Genomic DNA, 27805 nt, shown 5'->3' with positions numbered 1-27805 from the left:
TGTTTGGCGCAGGGCACTCGTGTTTCAAACTCTAGGCGAGTATCTCTGCAGCGGCGTGAAACGTTTCGTTGTGCAGTTTTACTGTAGATGTAGTTTAAAATGGTCTTATATCTAAACACACATTTGAAATGCATGTACGGTTTAAACATAACAGTTTTCAGGATGTTTAAAGTTTTAAATTAAGTTTTTTCGTATTGCTTGCGTATAGTAAATTTCTTGCGCATTAGTCGGAGGGACAGCAAAATCTTTCCATTGTGTAGTAAATTTATGAGTTAACTTTCCAGTTCATTAATATGGTAATATTTATGATCGTAGGCTTTCTATTTTAGGTTTATGATACTAACTATAAAGGAAATCACAATTAAAGGAAACTATGAGCGCTTAGGAATTTATTGTCTTTTGAGGTTTATTCACTTCAGGTTGCATCTAACAGTATTCATCTCAGTTTTCTTTAATACAAAGCTTATTTTATTAAATATTAGCTTTTTTTGCGACTGTAACGAAGCAGGGTGCGTTTCATTGATATTGAAAACAGTTTGGTTTAACATCTAACAATCTATAAACAAACTTATAAAATGATAATTCAAGTAAAGCTTTTGTTTTAAAAAACTAGAGACAGGTGAAATTTCATTATCAATGAATACCTTAAGCACTTTTTACTATAATTGTACGGATCAAAAATTATGATAATGTGCAAAGGGGGGGGGGGGGGGGGGGGGGAATTCGGATATGCGAATTAAGCATTCGTTCGTAAGAACGCATGGGTGTCACCATGTGGAGGGCACGTGATCCGTGACTCATGGTCGTGACATCACCCGTTGTGTGCGAGACTATCACAAACACTGGCTCGGTTCAAGCTTCTACATGGTCGCCTAGGGCTCTGTCGGTGTCCCACACGTCTCAGTTCCAATGTAAGATCACACATGGTCATTAAGTGAAAAAATCATTAGCATCTGGTAGAAAATATTTTTTTTATTAACTTACTTCTCACATGTATATTAATTAATAAAATAAACAAAGTACAAAAGTTAAATCGCCAATGGAACGAGTAGGGGGAGTGTGTACGTCAGATGTCATTTTATGGTATGCCCGAAAACTTACATAGCCTACACATTCCATAATTATGTAATGGGGAGGGCGGAATTATGGCATGCTGGCATAGATTTCGGGAGAAATTATTTGACGCAGTATGTATCACAAACAGAAATTATGATGCACCCTCGTAGCCACACACACATACCCTCCCCACTGCCCCTACCCGAGATTCACCTGTAGCAATTGTCGGTTGTTGACGAAAATATTGTAAATTGTCATGACTGCCATTTTGAATCAATTGTTTGTTGCCAGATGGCGCTAGTATCGACTGCAAATGTCCACCATCTTGGCTGACTTCACAGAAAGTTCTAGGTTCTGTGGCAGGGAAGCATTAGTGTAGCTGTTTGTTGTATATTTTATTTTCAGTTGTATAAAAACCATATTGCGGTGGTTCGGGACCAAACCGTGAGCACTAAAGTGATCTGCTATCCATTGTTTCAAATGATAAGTGACACACCAGCAAGTTGGACAGTCACCAGTGAGCCCACCATCCTTCCCCTCTTATCGTTGTATTTGTTTTATTAACCCGAGTCGTATTGTAACTGTAGTAGGGGTTGTAGTTGTTGGTGTAGGAGTAAGCAACAAATAGACGATTAGGATACGACAAATTACACTCTTGTCTTACCCGGGATTCGAACTTAGAGACCCCGAAGCGAAACCTGGTGTGTTGCCGACTACGCTGCTACTACGACATTAAACCACCAGCCCAGATGGGAAGTGTATGGTTAAATACAGGTTAGCGGAGAGAATTTCATCAAAGCATGCTAGGGCCTATGGGAGAAGACATAAAGCACTATATACTTGGCAGCAGGTACACCAAACCACACCCTTAATATTATAGTCCCCGAAAGGAGATCCGGAAAAGTTATTGTACACTATAGGGAACTCCCTCAAATATGGTACGACCTAGTGATATAACGATACAAGCATGGAACACCCAAGGGAGTTACAAATAATGGTATGCCAATAATGTGCAGCCCTCTCCCCCACCCACCCCCTTATCAAGGGATGTACCCATAATGCCCCACAGCAAAATAATGGCAGTTAAAGCTGGCAGTGTATGACAGACTTGCAAGATGTTTAAAAAAAAAACAGTCACCAGGGCATACAGGAGTAAATAGTATATACTATTGCCACCAGGGGATTATTACTATAGAAGTCAGCAAAAGCTGTCAGAGCGGAGAAGCAGAGATATATATTCTTAAAGCATACGATGAGAAGAGCTAGAGGAAAACTGTAAATCGTCAGAGTATGCCTACATCAAGTACAATACCATCCATATAGAAGGCAGGAAAAATAAATGTTAAGGGCAGAGCAAGTATAATGCAGAAAATATTTTTGCGGTTCAGAATTTTTCAGTACCATCCAATTCAAATTGTAGTGTACCTTGTGTTCTTACTGAGTGGGTGTTGCAACTCGGCAGCAGTAGCATGTCTGTGCTTGAAGTAGCGTGGGTTACACCTGCTCTCTTGCCACAGGAGCTCCAACCCAGCTGACGACATTGGGGTGGGGCGGGGCAACTAGGCACACATGGTCAGGCTCAGCCTCTTTCTTAAAGGGAGCCAGTTCCCGATAAGAGACGTGACATGCTAGTCTCACTCCTAGAGGAGGCTATGCCTCTTCCCCTCCCGTGGACACCAGTCGGTGAGAGGAAATGACAGTTGTTCGCGCTACATGGATTAGCTGATGGTACTGAGGGCAGGAGATGGCCAGGGTTTAAGTGTCAAGTCTTGGCAAAAGGACTACTCTTCATCTTGAAAAACTTGAGTAAGGAATTGTTGTATCTAATACGTGATCATAAATAAGATTTAGGTTGCAATTTTAAGGAATGCATCGTTAAGGGGTAAGATAACATTTGGTAAATCTCTCTCTTGTTTCTCTTAAGTCATTTCTTGTGAATCGTGTTCAAGTTTTCTGTTTTTAACTGTAACCTGCAAAGGCACGATGCTGGTTTGGCAGAGCATGTAGTGGATGGTCAAGCTATGCTTGTTTACTATGTGTCCTATCTCGCAGAACATGGAGTGGACAGTCAAGCTATGCATGTTTACCATGAGGCCGGTCTGGCAGAGCAGGTAGTGGACGGTCTGGGCTACATCGGCAGCGTGCATGTTGTTGTGGTACGGGTTCTTGTACTTGCAGTAGCCCTCTTCGATCTTCGATAGGAACATTTCCAGCGTCACCGGCTGGACCTGAAGCAGTGACCATGTAACAATATATTTTTATAATTATTGCTCAAGGTTATATTTATAGTTATTGCTATAACAATAAATTTAAGCTTACTTTATACAGTCAATTATGGTTTGACACAAATCTATATACACATTGGCAAATTGGCAGGGTTTGGTTCCTTTTTGTGCAACTGGTACTATTTATAGCCTTGTAAGCTATAGCAATCAACTTTGTTAGTCCTATGGAAGTAAAGTTGGTGAATTTGTAACTCTGGTGTTAAGGAGAACACTTGAAATTGACTCTGGATTTAGCAAAGAGAATTGGTTGTGCTAGATGTGCATTCTGCAACAGACAAGAGTGTTGAGGCGTTCGTTCGTGTTTATTTTGTGAAATATCTGCATGTTAACAGTATACTACCATTATTTTCGCTGTGAATGCTTTTGGCCTTAACTTTGCGACAAAAAGCTGTGATTGTTCAAGGTGATAATTAGCCAGTTAACAATAATTATTGCCAGACGTCATGATTAGTTCTTTCGTAGTCAACAGGTGTTCGAGAGGATAGGTTAAGGCTTCAAGTAGAAACTTTAAATTTTATAACTTTTGTAATTTAGTAGTTGTATGCCCTTTTTATTTAATTGTGAAGGTAAGACAACAAATATTTAATCATTAAATTATTTTATTCAACATGGTCTTATATAAGAGGCAAACAATTTCTTGTGTCTCCCTACAGTATGACGAACGCTGCACCATCTCTACGTTTCAATATTAACTAAGAATTGTCTTAATCATAGTGCATATTTTATAAATTGTCATTTTTTATGAATAAAATATTTTGCATAAAGTATCAAATTATAGTTTTACTATTATAAAGTTTGGTTTGGTTTTACTATTATAAAATTTAGTTTGGTAACCCATATGCTTAGTACATCCCCTATTTTCGTGAAAGTTAATATAAACTGATGAATCACTAGGGTCAACCATCTTTTCGAGATTTTTGTGACTTTCACAGTTGGCAGCAACATATTTACACATTTCCGTTCCAGTAAACTTCCGTTCCATTTACAAAATTACTCCTAAAATGTGCCATATACTGAGAACTAAGATGTTCTCTCATAAAAAAATTGTTATGTTTTTGACCAAAAGTGATTGCCGTTATTGTTGCATTTTAGTGTCTTTGAAAACATAAAACGTCAAAGTAATAATATTTTAATTACTTTTAATGCATCCTTGTAAATTTATAGCCAATATTAGAACTATTATATATCCGTAGAACACTAAAAATATAATATAATTTATAACAACATATTTTTAGTAAAGTAAATATTAAAGTGTCAATTACGTTTCATTCGCAATGTGCAAAACGTGAACAAGTGTGATGAAGTTGTATTTATTTGTCGCTACTGGACCTGGAGTCGAAGTGTGTAACTGGAACTGGTTCCCATAATCTTGAATTGTGACATAACGGCCGTCATCTTGAACGGACTCAACCTTGACCCCTGACCTTGAATGACACCTCGAGTGAAATATGATACCCCGATTGTAAATTTGATACCTTGATCACATCTCATGTTAAAGCTCTTAATCAAATGACACAAAAGTATGGGGGCAATGTTATTCTTACGGGACTACAATTTGATGGCTTACTCAGTTGTGGCTTACCAATCGTGAGGATTCGGCCATGTTCTGACGTGTTCACCTCCCGATGCCTATGAGCAGGAGTTCGTCGACCATCTTCATCCGCAATCCTGCACAATGGTTTGCTAGTTGATTAGTGTCGCCTGCGAGGCGTACTACTTTCGTCAGACACCATGTTTTATACTGCTCTTGGTATTGACTAGTACTTTTGTAAAAATCGCTTTATGTTAGCACTTATGGTGGTGCCTTAATTTTTTTTAAATAAGTTAATATGAGAAAGATGAGCGGAGTCGAACCCACGACCTGCAGCTTATCAACATAGCGCCGTTGACTGTGCGGCTACCAAACCAACCTTGGAGTAGGCTGTCTTTATACGTATATACTTGACGTAATTTTGAACCACAACTGCTCGGACCTATGAGTTGGAAAATATATATGCCTTCGACCACACAGCCGAACCGAGATAAGGTATATATAAAAATAACACACATATTTGGACTTAAGTTTTATTTTTATTTTGAAGGAATAATAGCATCACCTGCAAGAGGATGTTATGCCATTTTTTTTTTCTTTCAATACTTGCTACTAGGAGGACTAGTGAACAAATCATCTGCTAGAACGCGCTGCCGCCATCTTGCACTGCCACCATATTGGTTTGGGTTTTGCCTGCCAGAGTGCAGTAGTATTTATTACCAGACCGTCAGTGTTCGAGCAGTCCACCATATTGTCTGTCGTCTTGGTTGTCAAATTAAAAATGTGCAATTATTAAGCTAGGAAATCTGGAAAATTCCAAAAATCATTTTTAAAAATCAGCTATTAATCATCTGGTTGATTAGATCGATTACTGTCCTTAGTTTGATGCCTGGACAGTGCAAGAAAATATAATTTCGGGTAAAAATATTAAATTTACCATCATCAGATAGGTTGGAAAGACATAACTTGCAGGATGGCCAGGCATGTTAATTTGGTGGTCTGGCTCATACAGTCAGTAGCCAAGCGGCCTTCTTCGTCGATAATCGATGGACATTTCAAACAGGTCATCTACAAAGTCATGCGTGTGGACCAAACATCTCCGAACCATGAGGCCTTCAACGATACCTGTTATTGCTTTCAAACAATTATCACATATTACCAGCAGACAAAACAGGAGTCTTCGAACTGTCAGACCGATTGTATGGATATAATATAATGCAAGACCAAATGATTTGAACCATTAAATATTCAGTCCAGAATAAAATATTGATAAGAACATATATTTCTACAAAATTCAACTCAGAAGGTATTCGATCCCATCAGAGGGATGCGATATCTTCGAGGGATGCGATATCATCAGAGGGATATGATCTCAACAGAGGAAGACGATCTCAACAGAGGAATACAATCTCAACAGAGGAATACAATCTCAACAGAGGAATACAATCTCATAAAAGGGATACAATCCCATCAGAGGAAGGAAATCTTAACAGAGGGATACGATTTCATCATAGGGACACAATATCATCATAGGGACACAATCTTATCAGAGGGATACGACCTCATAAGAGGAAGAAAATCGCATAACATAGGGATACGATCACATTAGTGGAACACGATTTCATGTGATGGATACTAACTCATCAAAGGGATGCGAACTCATCAAAGGGATACGATCTCCTCAGAGGGATACTAACCCATCGGTATGATACAATACTACAGGCTTGACTAGACGCATTTAACGAAAAAGGCTTACATTTACACGAACATTTAACTCAGTAGGATACGATCCTTTTAGAAGACGATCGTTACTGTAGGATACGATCGCTAATATGGTGTAGACTCCAACTGCTCCTGACTTGGGCTCCATCTGCTTTAACTTTCTTTGGCTCTAACTGCACAATTGGTTTTGACTCCAACTGCTCCAATGAAATTCTGCTACGAGGCTACATGGTTACGAGGCTACATGGCTATGAGGCTACAAGCTACGAAGCTATATGGTTTACGAGGCTACAAATTTACGACGCTCCAACTGGCTACAATAGCTACATTCAGCAGCGAGAGTTAATTTATCTAATGTAAAAGAAATGGTTTCAGTAGTTCCAATTTTGGTCAACAGATGTCACCATGTGTTGTGTTGAGCTAAATATTTTTTTTAACGTGGAATGCGGGATGCTTACTAGAACTCAAAGGGAAGAGAAATCTTCTTGCATGATAGTGTTTTTCAGCTGTCGCAAGACATAGTAATCGACTGAGTAATGATTTTTTGTCTGGATTCCACATGATAAAATATATTGTATGTTTTGATTCGATAACAGAAATTCAGCAATCAAACGAAACTCAGTATATAATTGCTTGTCTAATTACGAAAAAAAATAAATACAAGTGTTTTCTCAGGAATAACCAGGAGCACACGGAGAATACGAACATATATCTCGCCAGGAATGACCAGAAGCACTTAGAGAACATCAACAAAATGTTGACAGGAATTATCAGGAACAAATGGAGAAAAGCAAACAGCCGCCATCTTGTTTTTTTGGTTATGCTGGAGTTTGACATTTTGGGTACCACCATCTTTGTTTCTACTGTTTGTTCCTAGAGAGCGCCATCATCGCTCTGTTTCTAGCACGTAAGAACAATGTTCCATTACTTGCCAATATTGTTATAGTCCTTGTCGACATATTTTATTATTATCAAAATTACATTGGAAGCGAGGTGATTTAAAGTATGAAATCTCGGACATCTGGGTTGGAAATCATACGCCTTTAACCTCACGGCCATCGAGACATTTACCAGACCAAGAATTAAATAAGGGATATTAAAAATAACACTCATATTTGGACATAAAACTTTTTTTTAATTTCAAGGAATAATAGCATCACCTGATAGAGGGTGATGCCGCCATATTTATTTTCAGTACTTGCTACTAGGAGCGCTAGTGCACACGTCTAATTGAGAGTGCTATCGCTATCTGGTTTTCAATACTCGATACCAGTATCACGTAGTATGCATGTCGTCTGCTAGAGGGCGCTGCCACTATATTGGTTTAATTTGTACCCACTTGAGTGCAGTGGTAATATTTATTACCAGACCATCAGCTGTCACGACGTCCGTCATCTTATCGGCCGTCTGGGCCGCCATATTGAAATTTAGGAACTATTAACCTATAAATTCCGAAAAAAAGTTCTAATATTCTTTGAAATAATCACTCATTAATATATAGATTTATTCGATCGATTATTTCCGAATTGGTTTTTGATAATTACGGATTCTCAAAAAGGCGGCCAAGATGCGGGTGCTACAATTGGTGCTAATCTGGTGATTGACAGTACTGCGCTCTAGCTGGTAAAAATTAACCAATATGGTGATTATGCACGCTGGCCAACAAGACAATCCAAAATGGCGGCATACAATATGGTCGCAATAATGGTATACTGGTTGGCATAATGTATATTCCTTTGGATTAGTGGTGGGGATCAGTCAGTTTGCAAATATTGTAGAGGAATGATATGTTGAATTTTTTTACAATTATTGCAGTCATTGGGAATCGATCCCAAAACCACTCGAATCTGTGACTTAAGTGTTTTCATTAAATTATTAAATAATTTTGACATTAATATTTTACTAAATAGTATTGGAGGGTTTGAACCAGCAACCCCATAGACAGTGATGTAACTATTTTAATATAGTTTTATTAATTTGTTATAATTTTTTTATTAAAATGTGCTTTGAGTTTTTGGTAAAATGTGATGGAATTACACTCGGGTTATCATATTTCAGTTGGGTGTCATGTTCAAGGTCACAGGTAATGCTTGCCATGTATCATAATCCAAGATGGCGGATCTCGGATCCAGCTCCACACTCCTACTCCAGGTAAAGTACCGACTAATGCATACTACTTGGATAGCATGACAAAACCCTTACTTCAACACAACACTTGTATTCTCATGCGGTTTTCTTCAGGTTATATCTCACGACAAAACTCACAATCTTTGACAAAAAAAAAATCTTTAAATGTTCATTTTTCTTTCGCTTGTTTACTGATGACTTAAGCATTCGAACAAATTTTTAAAGTTTAAAATTTACCAAGCAACCAATACTAACTGAAAACCTTAAATAAATGATAATAACCTTAACACAAATTAGACCATATACAATCAGCCCTGCAAGTTTAGTTCTGTCCTCACGTCGCTGTCAGTACCTACTCCATGTCCTAGGGCAAAAGGACTTGTTTGCAGGGCATGCGCCCCACTGGCTCAATTAAGATCCTCTGGCCATGTTGTGTCCACAGTTAGACTATGGGCACTCCATTCTTCATCTGGAAAGCTCTGCAGTGCACTCCAACCATAGTTATTTAATTTCTTGAATTAAATTCAGCCATTGTTTTACATCCAAAAGCTCTTGCATTTTACACCATACAGCAGAAGCTGTTGAGGCATTCGCTTCATCCCATGTCCCTGTATCATCGCAGTAATTTTAGTAAACAAGTAGTTACTTTTTTTTAAGTAACTATTAAATTTACCTCTAGGATTATTACTGCTGTGGACTTTTATAAATTATAACTGAGTGTACTACATGCATCGCAGGAGTGTACCGTACTGCAAGTGTTATGCACGAGCTGTCAGCATCACGTGGGAGAAGAACGACACCAGCGCCGACTGGCCACTGGGACTCACTGGGATCCCATCAGCGGCCCTCCAGAAGAGTCGGGGTGCCGCCTGTGTCGTCTGGAAGGTTCTGCGGGTCCCGAGAGACCCGTCGCGTGAAGTGGCGTAACTAGGACGCCATTGTTCTCCAGCTGTAGGAGGCTTTGATGACACGGCACTTTTAAGGGTAACGACAACTCTTCGTGGGGCAAGCCCAGAAGATGGACCTGCGAGCAAGAAGAAGTGTGACTCCCTCATTGATTGATAGCGGGCAAGGATCTCAATGTGCATCAGGGATGACATCGCAGCGCAGTGGACCTTTGAGTAGTGCAACTGAGGTGTGTGGCAACACGAACAGTAGAAAGAGCCACCTTTCAGCCGAAATCCAGCGGGGCAAGTAAATAGTGGGCCTTTTTAGGTGTGATTAGTTTGTGAACCATCATTCAGATTGTTGTAATTTAGGAAATAGTGAAATAATTAATTCATAAATAAATCATAGCTGGTTAAAAGAAAGGGAGTGCTCGGCGCTATCAAAGTCGGGAGTCGGAAAAAGTAGACTTGGATCGCAAACTCGGCAGACCAAGCGACCAGTGTCATGAAGGCTTAAGTTTGCTTTCTCTGATTGAATTGCTCGTTTCAACACCACTTAAACCCCTATCACCAAATCATAAATTTGATGATATAATTTTATTTTAGACTTTCACCTGTTTACTAAACACATATTTTCTGGGCAGAGTATTTCAATGATTCGTTTAACTAAATTCATGCTACGAGATATAAATACTGAAGCATTGTTTTGCTATATTAATTTGATTCCATAAATAAGTGGATCCACTAACCCATGGATGCTGAATGTCTAAACTAGGGTGGATGGTATTATGTTTTGATAGTTACTGCTGATAGGCGTGACAACCATCGGGGCTCACCCGGCTCGCATGGGCAGTTGTGTCCTGTGCCACCCTCACCCCTTGTCGAGCGAGCAGAACAAGTGTACGAAACCAGAGAAATGCAGCGAGTGGAATGGTCCCACGGCCCATATCTCGATAGCCGCCCACACGGCTATCGAAACAAGTCATTGTGTTCATCCACCAGGGTTGTGTATCATTCTGCCATATGTAGATGTAATTGGAAACTAAGGTATTTTAAGACGTTTTTATATCGCCATGTTGTTTTAGTAATTAAATAACTTTTATTCACCGTGCAATTCACAGCCTGGACCGTATTTTATCTTTCTACAAACTTTGTCAACAAGTCGCTAAGCCCATTCTTTTCATTTCTTTCTTGCATTGACATCTCTAAGTTATAGTCTATTTGCGAAAATAACAATTCTAAGGATTTATAACTGCGGTTCCCGTTGTTTACATTGTCAGTAAACTTGAATCGACCCACTTCAGTATTTCGAACACCAAAATTTTCAACACAAAAACTATAGCTGCAGGAGTGTCTATTCATCATCTCACCTGCACCTAATATAGCTGCAGTAGTGTCAGTAAATCACCCCACCAGCACCGACTATAGCTGCAGTACTGTCGGTCCACCATTAACTTATCCTCAGCGCTCTGTAGCCGGTTTCCACGCCGCACTGAGCCGTTACAGCGTAGTCACCGCAAGGGCGAGATCCGCAGCTTGTAGGATCGCCGCTAGTCGGTGATAGTGTGGTGGAACGTGCTTCGCACTCTGACGTTAAGGGCTAGTTTCGTGAACAGCTCCTTGTGAAGGGCATGCATGATACAGTCCTCAGCGTCTCCCTGTTCCCAGTCACGTGGCCCACCCCCGCCCCTGAGAATCAGCGAGTTGGTCCAACCCGCAACTCTAACCATCACCGGCGAACAGGCTGGGCACGCCAAGTGTTACTTCGTTATATAAAAATATATCATTTCAAATTAAGCTGCGGAAATAGTAATGTACGCTTGGATAAATTTGGATCAGAATTGCTTAGTTCTCACATATTACACAGTTGTATTTTTTTTTTAAAAACATTACACTAATTATTCGGATAGCCAATGGAAAAATAAATTTTTAAACAGTTTAGAGGTAAAAAAAATTAAAATATTTTGTCAAACAGAACAGTTAGTTAAAGATGTATGATAACCTAAGTAATATTTGCAAGAAAAAGTGGCTTACACAAACCTTAAATTTATGTATCATCCCATAGCGATTGAGAAGATCATAACCGAGGTATTTGACAGGTTCACAAGAGGCAGCTTCGTTGAGAGCGAAGACGTCGAACGACCAGTCGTCCAATGTCTATGAACAGAAGAGAACAAGTTACTTTGATAAATCAATCAAACCTTTTCAAATTACTCATAACAATATTTTCAGTTAAACGTAAATGAAATATTAGTTGAGTAGTATTGCCCAAAAATTCGCCTAAATGACTGAAAATGTCCATTTTTTTTTTTTTTTTTTTACAGAAAAACCTTCTACCAGAAAGTGCAAAACAATCTGAAAACTGGAAGATTCCCTATTTCGAGGGGAAAATTCTTGTATCGAGAAAAATTCTCCCGGCTGTTTCCTGAAAAAAAAAAAAATATTGAGGATTTTTTTTCCTTCATGATGGCTTAATTTTTATCAGCGAGGATCAAGTTCCATAAAATTGCCAAAATCAAGTCTCTGGATCATGAACTTGGTTTTGGTTTTGAATGTAGCCATCATTTCGGAATCCGCCTTTTGAATTATGACATCACGTCCACCTTATTGAAAATCCATTAATTACTATAGAACAATAGGAAACAATATAAAAAATATAAAAAATTTTTAATAACATTGTTAATAAAATAAAAATAAAAAGGGGTTGTCTGTAAAGTCGGTTTACGGACGATGATTTTACGTGATAACGTCATAAGAAAACATTGTTGTGTGCTGCCGCCTTCTCTCTTCCACTCGGACGCATCGGCCGATGGAGTGGAAGAGAGATAGATACGTCACAAGCCGAACGCTTCAGGCCGATCGTGCCTCTCTATCGCTTGTTCCGCGCTCTCGCTTGCACGCTCGGCTCAGGCGGAACGTGACAATGAGTCATGCTTTTTCGTGCATGCAGCCGGCGTTCATCGATTTATAATACGTTATCACGTCAAAAAGCACTATATATATATATCAAATGTAATTCAAAGGAATAGCTGGCAGACTTATCACGGCAGGAACTCACGATGCCACTTGCTGTTTGCTGGCAGCAAAGGGGGGATGGAGGGGAGGGGCTCACCTTGAGCACGCGGACCACGGGCGCGGGGAACTGCATGAGCGCCGTGCTGGTGACGCGGCGGTAGATGCGGTCCACGAAGATGCCGGCGCGGATGGCGTGCGCCACGGAGCGGAACTTGGGCTTCTCGTCTGCACCGCGACGCGCCGTGGCCAGCTGGCGCGTGAAGGTGGAGGCCAGCCACTCGCGCACCTCGGGCGGCACGGCGTCCGGCTGCACCTCGGACAGCTCGTCGTCTTCGTCCGCCAGGCGCCTGCATGGGGGGTAGTGTTTCTGTACTCCCCCACACACTCCTGCATGCAATCTAGTGGCTATTATACAGGGAGCGGTGGCGTTCACGGAATTAGTTGTGCTTTATTTTTATATGTAATTACTGAGCTGCAGTACTGCAGCTAGTATCAAAATATTCGCCTTGAACGCGGCTACAACCCAGAAGCCTAGTAGTTAGTAATTGTCTTCTTAATTTGAATGTCAAATGTGCAAAATAATTTATATCACTTTGAGATCCCGACAGACGTTCAGCCAGTGTATAGTTATTTACCTGTATATATCTAAAAATTGGTGGTCTGTATGTAGTCTAGACTCTATAAAGCACTATAGAAAAAAGCATAAAAATAAGAGATTACTAAAATTGAAAAGATTCCATTATCTAGCTAATGCTCGGCATGCATTGCAATGCCTCATTCAGTTTTGTTTTGTAATATGTTTGAAGTAGTTACACATATACAAATCATCTATCCATCTCTCTAAACATATATTTATCTCTATCTACATCTTTTTATATCTATGTATCTCTCTATCGCTATTTATCTCTTTATATCTACATATTTACATATATACCTCACACTATCTCTATCTATTCTATATATAAATCTCTATATAGCTCTATACATCTATATATCTCTTTATCTAACCCATTTCATTCTCTATACCTCGCTCTATCTCAACTTATCTCTCTGTCTCTCTCTATCTCACTCTATATAATATATAGAGTGAGATAGAGTGATATATTATAGGCCTATTACTCTATCTCTGACTCTCTTTTATATTTAAATAAATTGTGTCATGCGTGTGCACTTAAACAAAAACAGACGAAGTGCCGCTATATAATATGAAATAAACACATTTTTTGAAACGATTTGTGCTCCAACTATTGCAAAATAGTTATACCGTCTCAGAAACCTTCACGGGCATGCGCATAACTAACTACTCACCAAAATTTCATCGCAATTGGATGAATGGTATAGGAACGCATACGGCACAAACAAACGAAAATTAAAGACATAACAAACGAAAATTAAAGACATGACAAACGCATCAAACGATGGTGCGTTTTAAATTCAAGGCAAATAACTATCTATTGACGAAGTTAATAACCAAACTGTTATTAGCACCTTTATTTTGCTAGCCGCTGCGAGCTCCACTAAGCGGGCTGGTTTCACCAAGGAGAAAAATATGAATATTCCAGACCTTACTATGTGTATGATCGTGTGGCAGACATAAAGAAATGACACTCACTCACTATTTTTATATCTATGACCTATGATTTTTTCTGTTATAAAATGAAATTATCACTTTTTCACTCTCTTAGGGATGGAATTTCATATTAATATGTGGTATATGTGTTAATCCAGGTAATGAGCTCGCTGTAGGCGGGGAAGGTTGATCAAGTGTTAATTATTCAGCTATCGACCGGGCTTGAAAAATATGAAATTCTATTAAAAATTAGGGGTTGGTGATAGAAAGGTGAAAATTTAGGGTTGTATGTATTTTTTAATGCCACATTATAAAAAAAATAAAATAAATATTTTGTCCAAAAATTTAAAAAAAAAAAATTTGGGGTGGACAACCCTTATCACTTAGGGGTATAAAATAGATAGTAGCCGATTCTCAGACCTACTGAATATGCATACAAAATTTTATAAAAATCGGTCAAGCCGTTTCGGAGGAGTATGATAACTAACACTGTGACACGAGAATTTTATATATAAGATATATAGACTAAAGTAGCATTTCCATGGGGGGGGGGACATTTACACGAAATTATAGTTGCCCTCGTAATTTTGAGAACAATCTAGAAGCTTCTGAAGCTGTCAAGATCGAAGACTGTAATAAAGCACCTGAAGCTGACAAGGTCGAAAACTGTGATGAAGCTTTGAGACCAAAAAGATGGAAACGATGTGTAAAAATAAATTATTGTGATCAAGCTTATGACGATCATTGGTAAGATAACGATTTTAATGACTATGAGATTGCCTTCCAAACCAAAACTTAAGAGATTTTAGGTACATTAATAACAAACATGCAAGAGAGATAAGCAGGAGAGATTGATTACGCATCACGGGATAATCCTAACATATTGGCCGACCAGTTAAGGCTTCTACTTGCTTCGCGAAATGCCGAAAATGTATACATCACCAACGAAGCTTAAACTACAAACATGTGTATTGCAATATGACTTAATTAAAAATGTAACATACTAACCTAATATTGTGTGATTGTTCGGCAGAGTGACAAGTGAGGCGTGTAGCCCCGCTTCAAATTGCTAAAATATTTATTTTGTAATTTAATTATTTTTTATATATTTTTGCATTTTGTTTACAGCTAGTCCGTGTCAATTACTCTTATATGTGTACCTTACTTAGTGGATGTTGGCGTACCATAACTACGGCACATTATGGTGTTTTGTTTTCTGGCCACTGCGAGAACCAGGCTACGTGTGGAGAATTAAGGCGTCGTTTGAATTGTTTGTAAATGTTATAACTTTTATCTCAAACTTTTATCTGAAACAAATTTTGCTAAGAAGAGCCATTGCTGCTGGGAGTTGAAAAAAAAAAACAGGAGTAGGATTAAATATAAATTCATAATTTCTGTACCATGTACACTAAAAAAATTTGTTCTAATTTATTGCAAAACCATGAAATATTATCTACAATTTTCGTATAAAATAATTTTTATACGACCTACCATTACTGCAAGGGGTGGAATAAACAAGAGTTTTAATGTAAATAATTCACAACTCCGTTACTAGGCACACTATCAAATACGTTCAAATTGTTTGCAAGCCCTTACCGAAAACATTTGTCTCAGACAATTTCTGATACAACCAACCACTGCAAAGGGTGGATAAAAAGGGTTTAAAATACAAAAATAAATTCATAACTCCCTTAGTAAACACACAATCAAATCTGTTCAAAGTGTTTGTAAATCTTATAATTTTTATCAAACTTTTGTCTGAAAATTTTGTTGTTAAACAAACAATTATTGCAAGGGGTAGCAAAAACTTATGGTTGTAATAAGAAAATAAATAAAACTTCACTACCATGTACGCTATCGAATCCATTCTTATTTTTGTTTAACTTTATAAATATTGTGGGGGGAACCGGGTTCGTAAGGGATAGTCAAATTAAGTTTTATTATAGTTTTATTAATAACTAATATTTACATTAACAATAAATAACTGTACTTAAAATGTCCGATCACAAATCACTGGCACTTAAAATGTTTATCCTCAAGTCGCCCAATGTCTGTCAAGTTTCACAGTTCGCACTCCTCACTGGAGCTAGGCTCAACAGTGGTTCGCCCCTTACCTCGCGCCTGTACACACACAGTCTCCGCACTCTCACGATCCAGTCGAACTCCGCTTCACGCCACTCTTAGGGGGTGGGTACCTCACCCTCTTCGCCGATGTCGCACTTCCCTTCGCTCGCGGAACTCGCGGAACTCCCGGAACTGTCGCGGAGGCCGGCGTCGCTGCTGAAGTACTTCTCGAACCGACGAGAGCGGCCGTGACGAGTCGCGTCATTCCGGGATGACCCGACGCCCGAACAGTCCAGAAGGGCGGCGCCAGTTCATGCCACTCCGCGCGGCGGGCCGCGGAATTCCCACGGCCGCTCGGCGATAGACAACAGCGCGGGGAGGGGGTAGCGACACTCCTTGTAATCTGGCCAGACGCGCGTGGCATGCCTCACGTCAGTGGCCATGCGGGGCCGCCAGCCAGCTCACGTTCGTAACAATATTGTCTAAAATTTTTGTTAAAATAATTTTTCATACAACAAACCATTACTGAAAGAGGTGGAAATAACAAGGTTTGAAATTATACTAATTAATCCATTATAATTTATTGTATGAATCCTAAATACTATCTAAAACTTTAACTAAAACACTCAATGATGAAACGAACTATTACCATAAAAAACAGGAGTTTAAATTTAAAAAAATATATATCCAAACTTTCTTAGTATCAAATCCGTTTTAATTTATTTTAAACAATCTTATTATTTAAACCTTGGTACGAAGCAAATTTTTATACGACCACGTAGGTTTTTAAGGTCGAATAAATAGAATAATTACATTAGTTGGCATCATATGCAATTTGATCTAAGCTATTAAATGCTGGATGCATTAAATTAATTTAATTCATAATATTTTCGCTGCATAAAAATAGGTAAATGTTTAATCTATCATTTTGTATTATTGGCGAACATAAATATGTTATGTATATTAAGTTCTTAAAATTTTCCAGGATTTTATAGAAGTTTCCAAAATATTTCCAGAAGAAACAGGTACTTCGAAATTTACCTACGCCCGTAGGCTGTGCCGAAAGGGATTTTTTTTTATTCTATGCGATTAAAGCAGTTGCTCTCATTTTCTTGTGTGGTTCGATTAGCTTCAAGCGACCTCTAGTTTTCTTCTGTTAACTTAGATTTTCTTCCATCTGTAGTTTTACTATGTGTTTTTTAAACACTTTCAGTACGTTATTCAATTAGAACTTTTCTAATGTAAGCTTTAAGACACACGGACGTAGTTGTTGAGTAGGAAGGTCACACAGACTGCGGACAGGCACACGTGGTGCGGGCTGACTCCACCGAGTGCAGCACGACACAGATGGGAGGAGACCAACATTTCAGAAAACTGCTGATAAGAACTCTCGGTGTTTCAAGCGATGACTATAGGTTTTTAATACACAATTGTTTCAGAAACAAATTATTATTTTTTTGCCTATGAGCTTAATTAATTTCTTTCATTCCCCAAACTGTATAAAAATTAACTCAAATTAGGATATTTTAAGATTTTTTTTTAAAAAAAATATTTTGACCCATTAAAATAAAATTATTAACTTATGTGCACAATTGTTGTAGTTTCTTCAGATGTGCAAAGAAATTTTCAGATTCGCAGTGATGACAAACCTTGTGTTATCATAAAAAAAACAGTGTTCGCAAACATTTGATGCTAGTAAGGAGAGCCCTTAACGCAGGCAAATCACATAGTCTATTTTAATTTGTTTGTTGTTTTCCTTTTTTTAGTTTTTTCCATTATTTGGTGATGTGATGAAATAGCTACCAAAATTATGTGTTTAATTAACCAACTCGGTTCTTTAATGAAATCAAACACCTAGGCAATTATTATAATTTTACTGCTAAATATTGTTAAATATTTTCTTAAAAATTACATGCAGTTACATAATATTAATTTACCAGCAAAGAACATGGTTTGTGCAGATATACTCAACCATTTCTTTTACTAATTCTCGCAATTTTAATAATGTGAAAAAAATCATAAAATAAATTAATAGTATTAAAATTTCTTTACAAAGAGCCCTTACATACCGTGTCTACAAGCCAGATAATTTTAAGTTTGGAAAGTCTAAAAATTGTTAAGTGTTAACGAGAAACTGCCAAATCTCAAATGAATAAAACAACAGTAAAGAGGTGTGTGGAGGTAGTTCCGGGCGCGACTATTGACCTGGCCCACACCGGAGTCCGCAGGCGTCTCTGCTGCGCGGAGGGCACAGCACCCCGGTGCAGACTCCCGCCCAGACACGAGTCGCTCTGGTCAGCTTCCGCGTCCACCTCGCCCCCGTGGTCCCTGCCAGGCGCGCATGGAGACACAAGAGTGATCACGAGACAGGCTGCCTGCTGCCTCCTGCTGTGCTGGTCGGCTGCACTGTATCTCATCAAGTTCCTGCACTGCTGCGAAGAGAAGAGACAGGAAATATCAGTTGACCTTTGTCCTCCATAATGTTCCTGCGTGCCTGCAACGAGAAGTGACAGAAAATATAAATTGGGTTGAGGTAGCACTTATGTCCGCCATGATGTTCCTGCGTGGTTGCAAAGACAAGAGACAGAAAATATAAACTGGGTTGAGGTAGCGATTATGTACGCCATGATGTTCCTGCATGGCAGAAAAGAAACATCACAGGAATCATCAACTGGGGTGATGTAGCCTCTAGGTCCTCCATGATGTTCCCGTGTGGCTGCAAATATAAATGACAGAAAATATTAGCTGAACTGAGGTAGCATCTACGTACTCCGTGATGTTCCTGCATCACTGCAAAAAGAAGTGACAGGAAATATCAGTTGGGGTGATGTAGCTTCCAGGTTCTCCATTATGTACCTGCGTGTCTGCAAATAGAAATGACAGAAAATATTATCTGGGGTGAGGTATCATCTGTGTCCTCCATTATGTTCCTGCATTGCTGCAAAGAGAAAATACAAGAACAAACCAGTTGGGTTAATGTAGCACGTATGTCCTCCATGATGTTCCTATGTAGTTGCAAAGACAAGAGACAAAATAACAACTGGGTTGAGGTAGCACTTATATCCGCCATGATGTTATTGCATTGTTGCAAATAGGAGGGACGGGAAATCAGTTGGTGTGATGTAGCACCTATGTCCATCATCATGTTCCTACTTGGCTGCAATGTTCTCCATGATGTTACTATGTGGCTGTAATGTGAAGACAGGAAATATCAGTTGGGGTGATTTAGCACTTATGTCCTCCTTGATAATCCTTCATGGCTGCAAAGAGAAGTGATAGGAAATATCAGCTGGAGTGATGTAGCCCCTATGTGAAAGATATTCCTGCATTGCTGCTAAGAGGAAATACTGGAAATATTAGTTGGAGTGATGTAGCACCTATCTTCTCTATGATGTTTCTGCATGGCTGCAAAGAGAAGTAACAGGAAATATCAGTTGATGTGATGCAGCACATATGTCCTCCATGATCTTCCTGTATGGTTTTAAATAGAAATGTAGCACTTATAACCTCTGATCTGTTGCAGGTGCAATATTGATATGAAACCAACTGTAGTATTTTAGGAACCCTGTTTCCAAACTAGAGAAGAGCGACTACCAGAGCCCTAACTGCGGCATACTTTTATCACTTATTCTTTGGAAGAAATGTTCTCCTTTGGATAGACTGTATAGCATAATGCAAACCACTTAATTTGCAATATATCTTATATCCATGTAACTCTTTGGATACGCACCTACACGAGAATTACTTTGTGAATTTTAAATAAAGTACAATCCTTGCCTCTTTCTTAGAAATACATATTCTCTATCCAAATGGCTATGTGGTCAATAAATCCACTATTATGAAACCTTGATAAAAATGGTGTTAATTTTATAAAGACGAGGAAGTCCGTAACCTGCGAGCGATGACAATTCATCTGAATGGTGCAATTGCAGAATACGAGAAGTCCGCATAAGTTAGTAGTGTGATTATTGGTTGCATTAAAATAAATAGGCCAACTGCCAAAAGTGAATAAGTTATCTCAATTCAATGCATATTTCAAATCATTTCGGAATATTGGAACTCTCTAATCCTAAAGAATTAAATCCTCTGCAGAGTTTGAGAGAGCCAAAACAGAAATCAGATATTCCTACTACTGATACTTACAGGGGAAAGCAAAGACTAGGTCATTAAAGAGTTTTAAAATTCACTGGCTCTTGGATGAAAATAATTTATTACAATTGTTCTTGAATCAGTCAGGGGCAACGGGAAATATGTTGGTTTTTTCTGTGTGACACCATTATAGCAACAAAAAAGTGGAAATCAATGTGAAGTTTTGCCTCAAGATGTGTGATGTCATAACTGTGTTTAAGAGAATGGCTATTTAATTCCAGGCAGGCTGCTAGTCCAAGACAGTAGATTTTTTGTCGCGGTGGTTCAGTTCCAAAAAATCAAACAAAAATGGATACTGTATATTATGGATAGTTATCTTGAATATGGTGAATTGTGTATAATATACATTTGCAGCCACGAATTATGTCACATGTTTATTGTAAGGTATTCTTAAGTAAACATACCGTATTATAAATTTTAATAATAGTATCAGTTAAATACAATGTGAATTATTAAGATTTGGTGTTATGGCCAGTTAACTGGCACAAGTTTTCGTATGGTATAAATTTTCTGGAACTGTTTAGAGAATTAATTTTGTTTAGATAGATATTATTTTTATTATTTTTTTTTGGAAACGTTTGATATTCTATCGATGCAAGTTTTATTTCATTTTTATAGTTCTTATGGTTTATTTATCAGTAAATTTTAAATAACTTATAATAGTTTTTAAATAGTATTTTTATTAATAAAATGTCAGGCTTGGGGAAGCAGCTAATAAGCTGGTTGAGCGCAAGAACGACACCAGTGCTACACGGAGAAAGAAACGCGGCGCGCATGCGTGCGCCTCCGGGCAACTGGACAACTGGACAACTGGGCAACTGGACAGCTGGACAACTGGACAACTGGGCAGCGGACGAGAACCGAGGACGGCATGCCGCGGTGTGCGTGCGAGGGTCGATGTCTTTGAGCTGCCTGGCTCCTGAGCAGCCAAGCCTGAACCTTCTACATTGGTGACTCACAGGCCTAAGTATTTTATTAGGCAACTTAGAATTGAAGAGCTGCGGTTATGCAATTAAGTACAACGTTTCTGCCACTTATACCCGCAGGTCACGTGGACGTATAACTTTGGTGAACTCATTTTGATTATTTTTTTTTTGTTTATAAATATTGCCGCAGACATTTGAATGACTATTGACACCGCACCCACCAGATGCTGTTCTCGGTGCACAACGGACAGAAACGCCGCGAACCCCGAAACAGGAATAGAATGGAGCATTGCGTCAGTGGAACTAACTATTTTAATGTAATTTTAATGAATGGCTGTTAGCAGATAAAAGCGACTACCCGGTATATTAAAGACTGTAGTAGTTTTCTTTAATGTTGAGAACTACATTCAACTTTTGTTAAGTCCAGCCAGAAATGAATTTGAAATGGAAAGTTTAGAGGCACATTTTATACTTCACTTATTTACGGGTTGCTTAACGCTGGTACCGGTCTTACTTTTTAATAGTATCATTTCAAATAAACATGTGTAAACTAGATATAGCTTATGGTAGCGATTCACATTGTAAAGAATTAAATGTGGCGTCATAATTGTAACAAACTTCGAATTTAAACATGTTACTGCCTATTGGAACCCCCTGCACTCTACATTACCACTATAGCTCCAAAGATACACTTTGAATATATATTTATTATGTATTTATTTATTAACCAAGTTACCGCCCAGTCCAGTGGCTAAGGTCTCCGATTTAAAACTTAAACATGATCTGCAACTGTGGAATCGGTCCCAAGTTGCCCAGGACTTTTGTACAAATAAATATCACCAGTGACTGTCGCAACACGACTCCAAGATGGCTGCCGACTGCAGATAACAAAATAGACACCGTCAGCAAAAAATAAAAATATTTCTGGTACGGTGTGCCATAACAATGTCTACCACAATTCGTAAGATATTTATCACTTATTTACAGTAAGCATTCCATAATTTGTGCCATAATTATTGGCATCCCGTTCAAACGAGTCAGAACCAGCTGGTTTCTACTACTACTAATAATAAATAATAAAACCAATGATAGGTATCTTGAATAAAAATATCCTACATATTTAAATAATGACAAACGTTAGCTAATAAGTAGCACATACTACCCGCTTAAAGGTGAAGCTCAGGGTAAGCGACCTGAAGATTACCTAACATATACCTACGGGTTAGCTTACATAGTGAAAAATAAAATTTAAAAAAATTTAAAACCTTAGGTGGTTAAAACCCATATAAAAGCATTTTCAAGTAAACAACTACATAGAATAATCAACTTGAAAAACAATTGAATAGTTATTTATTTTGTGTGGACTCTCTTTACATAACTATTAAACTCAAGTATTGCACCTAATAATAAACATATTTTTGTCAGGTTGATTAAAATTTACAATAAGTAATTATTTTTGGCAGTTATATACTTAACATATTAAATGTATCACGCCTTGTTGAAATATTTGAAAAATTTTCATAACCTGCAAGATAATATTAATTTGCAGGAAACCTTCTTCAATTTCTGAAACAATCAAAAACATTTTTTTTTCTCATAAAAATACAATTATGAAGATAACTGTTTTAAAATTCACTGGCTGAAAGGCAATTGAATTAAAGAACACAACTGAAAAAATTAAATAATATATATGTCTATTGGATTTCAACATTTAAACTGTTTTGCAGACAAACTTCATGATTACTTTTAAGATGTTATTAGTGTAAAACAAACAGAATTTTATTCCACAGTATGTCAACATTTTTAAACGGCCAAAACTGGGAAAACATGTACATTTACACATCAATAGTTGTTAAAAATAGTATACTTCCTTCAATAATAATTATTGATATATAAAGTTTTTTTTTAAATTAAATATTTAAAATTTTTAACGAAGTTGTGAAATCATAGAAGGTTTAAAATTATTTGTTAATACTAAAGAATTGATGTAGTTATGAGTTAAAGAAAAAAGACCACATGTTGTAGGTCAATTTTGTTCATCCACGTTAATGGCTTAAAAAATTAAAACGAAAAGAAGTATGAATAAGCAATAAAAATATAAAAGCTTAAGTACGCATAATGTATTTGAACCACATTAGTTGGAACTAACTAATAGGAAAACAAAATTACAAAGAATTTGTACTATTATTAGTTTATCTTTGTTTCGAAAGATATAACAAAATAACAGGTATGCAAGTTTGAACCGTATTTTAATTACCACGTGTTAAAGATTTTCAAGATAAAAATATTGATACCTGGCTTAAAAGAGTACCGACCAACATCTCGCTCTGGGGTTTTAACTCGGGATATTAACTTGAATTTGTAATATAACACATTATTTGAGTTGAATTTTTAGCAAAATAATAATAATAGTGTAGCAAATAATAATTTTATAAATATAAATATTTCAAATTTCAAAACAAATTTTCGTAAAATGTAGAGTTATTATACTAAAAACTTGCTTCAAGTTTTATTTTTATTAGACTGACAACAAAGCTTAAACAAGAAAATTTTGCAAAATGGTCTGCTATAAACACGGACTTCATAATATAAAAAGATTTCTCACGTTGCATACATGCCAAGAGAATGAGCAATAGACGTTGAAAATTAATAAATTTCATATAAAATCAATTGGAGTTTAAGTTGCCAACTCATCACAACTGTCACAAAAGAAATAATTTTACGAAACTAATATGTAATAAAATACTTATTTACTAAAAAAAAATGCAGAGTACTTCAACATACGAAAATAAAAACAAACAAAAAATATTGTAAGATATTCGAATATAAAACACTACATTTTGATAGGAAATAATTACCTATTATGTGAATAATATAAAGAACTAACACAAAAATTAGATTTGGATTCTTTTTAATTATTTTGGTAAAAACTGAAAGTAACATACATATTATTTGTAGTTTAACGTGTAGACTTTGTTTTTTTAATATGATATAAAAACTACATTACTTAAATATTTAAAAATATAATTTATATTAATATGAAAATTATGGTATATTTATTACATCATTTATTTGTTCGACATATCTTTGGCGTAGTTAAGGCGTGTACGCATTGACTTACACTGAACCATGAGACATAAACAGAGTATAAGGTATGTCTAGGAATTAAATATGAAATTACATACTTTTTTTACACACATTTTTCATGGTTGAGGTGCCGAGGTGCCAACAGCTATCTCAGGTGACCTTGACCATTACCGCCATCTCGAATCATGCCATTTATAATTATGTCTGAGCTGCCATTTTGGATTCCCCCACATTGTATTATGATGACGCAGCCACCATTTTGTTTTCTAGAACTTTCCGCTATTTTATATTCTGCCATCTTGCATTCCACCACTTTGAATTATGATGAAAAGTTCACCATATTGAAAATCAGTAATTACAATCCAAACAATTATAAAAAAAATTAAAATGTATTAAAAAATAATTATTTACAAATTCCATAACTATTTAAATAAAAAAGCAACTTACCTCGTGAACCTTGGAATCCTCGGTTCTAATCCCATTGAGGTAATTCAGTTAAAAATGCCATCACATCCTTGCCTCGAAGTGGCCACTGAAAGACTGCCCGCCCCACCACTATTGCCAAGGAATAATTATCACGGCTACTGGTATGACATCATGGTGGCCATCTTGGACACGTCATCATGTTTTCGTCTGCTAGTGTGTGCAACCACTATCTTGGTTTATTTTTTCTAGCTAGCGTGGAGTAGTATCAATCACCATATCATAGCGTCCGCCATATTGACCGGCATGTTAAAATCCTGTAGTTATAAACCTAAAAAATCTGAAAAGATCAAAATGTATTTTTAAAAAATGTCATACTGATGAATTTATTATTTGATGTATACGTGTCCTTGTCTTTATCCTTGGTCGGAGCAAAAAGTTAATTTAGTTAAAAATCATAATTGCATTTATTTTTACCCTTACATTTCGACGAGTACATAAATCGTTGGAGGACGAAAAAATTATAACTCCCTTCGTAAGCACACCATCAAATCCGTTCAAACTGTTTGTAAATTGTATATTTTTGACGTGACAACGTCTAATAAATCGATGAACGCCGGCTGCACGCACGAAAAAGGATGATTCATTGTCCCGTTACGCACATTGTCCCGTTATGCTTTGTCCCGTTACGCTCATTGTACGCTTGCGCCGCATCTCTCTTCCATTCGATTGGAACAACCATCGATTTGACTTTTTCGAGGCACATTAAACTTGAAACACTCCCATTCGTTTCCTACTTTTCCTATCATCGTCCTATTCTTAACAGAATAACACAGATTGGAAGAAGTTAAATAGCAAACGTGTATAAAAGTCAAAGTTAAAATAATCTCTTCGTTAAAGTAATAAACATATTTGAATTTATTAATGAGTGCAAATAAAAGTAAATTTTTCAATTAAATTGTAGATTTCATTTCACTCCTTTGTATCCATACAAAATAGTGATAGTTCAATAAAAATGATTCAATTTTATTCATAAAAGTATTCAATCATTTCATCAATGTTTTGTTATGACGTCACATTGAACTATCGTCCGTAAACCGACTTTACAGATAACCAATTTTTTTTTTATCTAAAGCTTTTGTCTGAAAATTCTTTTGATTAGACCAACAACTGCTGTAAGGGGTTGAAAAACTAATGGATAGAATTAAAAAAAAAAGCATAACTCCCTTAGTAGGTACACTATCGAATCCGTTTAAATTATTTGTAAATCTTATAATTTTTATCTGAACTTCTGTCGGAAACAATTTTTAATAAGACGAACAATTGTTCCAGGGGGTTGAAAAAATAAATGGGTAGAATTTCAAAAATTAATAATTCATGTACGCTACTATGTAAACTATTAAATCCGTTTTGTTTTATTGTAAAACTTAAAATTATTATTTATAACATTTGCCTTAAACTAATATTTTATACGACCAACCATTACTGCAAGGGGTGGAATAAACAGTGGTTGAATGACAAACATAACTTTCTTCGTAGGCGCACAATCAAATTCGTTCAGATTGTTTGTAAAACTAGAAATCTTTTGTCTGAAACAATTTTGGATAATACAAACCATTACTGGGGGGGGTTGAAAAAACCCGAGCTTGAAATAAGAATATAAATAAAACTTCCCTAACATGTACTCTATCGAATTAATGTATTTTTTTTAACTTTTTATATATTGTTTAAAACTTTTTATCTGAAGTAAATTTTATTTAATCAATTATTACTGCAGTGGGTGGAAATAAGGGTACAAAGAAAAAAATGACAATGCTTTTTAATAAATAGACTATCAAATACATTATAATTTTCTGTAAAATTCCTAAATCTAAATCTGAATCTTTTGGCTCAAACAACTCTTTATGAAACGAACTATAACAGAAAAAAACAGGGGTTGAAAGTTTAAAAAATATAACTTCCTTAGTATCACATTCGTCAGAATTTATTATTAACCATCTTAATATTACCTTAAAAATTTGTCCAAAAAAATGTTATATGACCAAGTATTAGCAGAAGGGATGAAAAATGGTGTTTGGATGACGAAAATAATTGCATAACTACCTTAGTAGGCATAATAAGATATTCGTTCAGACATTCAATGTTGGATGCAGGGCCGCGTCTAGGGGGGGGCAAAAGGGGCATTTGCCCCGGGCCTCACATTCAAGGGGGCCTCAAATTTTATCAAAAAAATATATATCATATCATTATTTAAAGTGAATTCCCATTTTATATCTGGCGGAATAATAACTTGTCTTTAAATTAGATACCTATTTATTTAGTTTTGTAAAGCATGATTCCACAATAAAACCACATCGTGCTGTAACTTGTATGGTTATATTTATAACTACTGAGTAAGTCACCGACATCGATGCCGGTCCATGAACCTCCTCAAACACTAGAACCATGTGATTGTGATGGTAAGTTGCCTTTGACTTTACCACTTTCAAGCTCTGATAAAGTTAAAGAAAACACAGAAGTAACTAAAATAGATAATTGTAATCTCATTAACACAACTCCAAAAATTCCCATAACTTCTAGAAACTGTGCTAGGACTGAAAGAAGTGTAGAGTTTGATAGTGCAGTGTTAATAGAAGAAATCCAGCAAGATCCTGCGGCATGGCCTGGCAATATCACTGATGAAATGATTAGTTATTGTGTTGATAAGGGGCCGGACTTTTTTTGTAATAATGATTGAGACTACACAGCTTCTGCTAGGCAATATCCAAAATGTACTCGTCAACTAACATCATCTGCATTTGTGAGAGTTCTTGAAAATGGAGAGCGACAGGAGAGAAAATGGTTATTGTACTCTAAATGTGCGGGAAATGTGTTTTGCTTTGCGTGAAAACTTTTCAGTAATTGTAAACTATCAAAATTTTTAAATGGTTTTTCTAATTGGAAGAAAACAGAAGAAAAATTGA

At 36.9% G+C, this 27805-nt stretch overlaps 1 protein-coding gene across 3 annotated transcripts in view; it reads right to left on the bottom strand.

Annotated features, from left to right (window-relative positions):
* Positions 1–27805, bottom strand: part of LOC134538904 (dual specificity calcium/calmodulin-dependent 3',5'-cyclic nucleotide phosphodiesterase 1-like) — a 203396-nt gene that overhangs the window by 9193 nt on the left and 166398 nt on the right. For 2 of the 3 annotated variants that reach the window (XM_063380515.1, XM_063380514.1), the window contains exons 5-8: positions 18463–18585; positions 12721–12970; positions 11649–11765; positions 3144–3284 (exon numbers count right to left, since the gene is read on the bottom strand). In XM_063380515.1, coding sequence (XP_063236585.1) covers positions 3144–3284; positions 11649–11765; positions 12721–12970; positions 18463–18585 — 631 coding nt within the window. The remainder of the gene's footprint in view (positions 1–3143; positions 3285–11648; positions 11766–12720; positions 12971–18462; positions 18586–27805) is intronic. The other variant, XM_063380516.1, reaches the window with a different exon arrangement.

Source organism: Bacillus rossius, chromosome 14 (assembly GCF_032445375.1).
Source record: "Bacillus rossius redtenbacheri isolate Brsri chromosome 14, Brsri_v3, whole genome shotgun sequence".
NCBI classification, from domain to species: domain Eukaryota; kingdom Metazoa; phylum Arthropoda; class Insecta; order Phasmatodea; family Bacillidae; genus Bacillus; species Bacillus rossius.
This window is presented reverse-complemented; position numbering and strand designations above follow the sequence as displayed.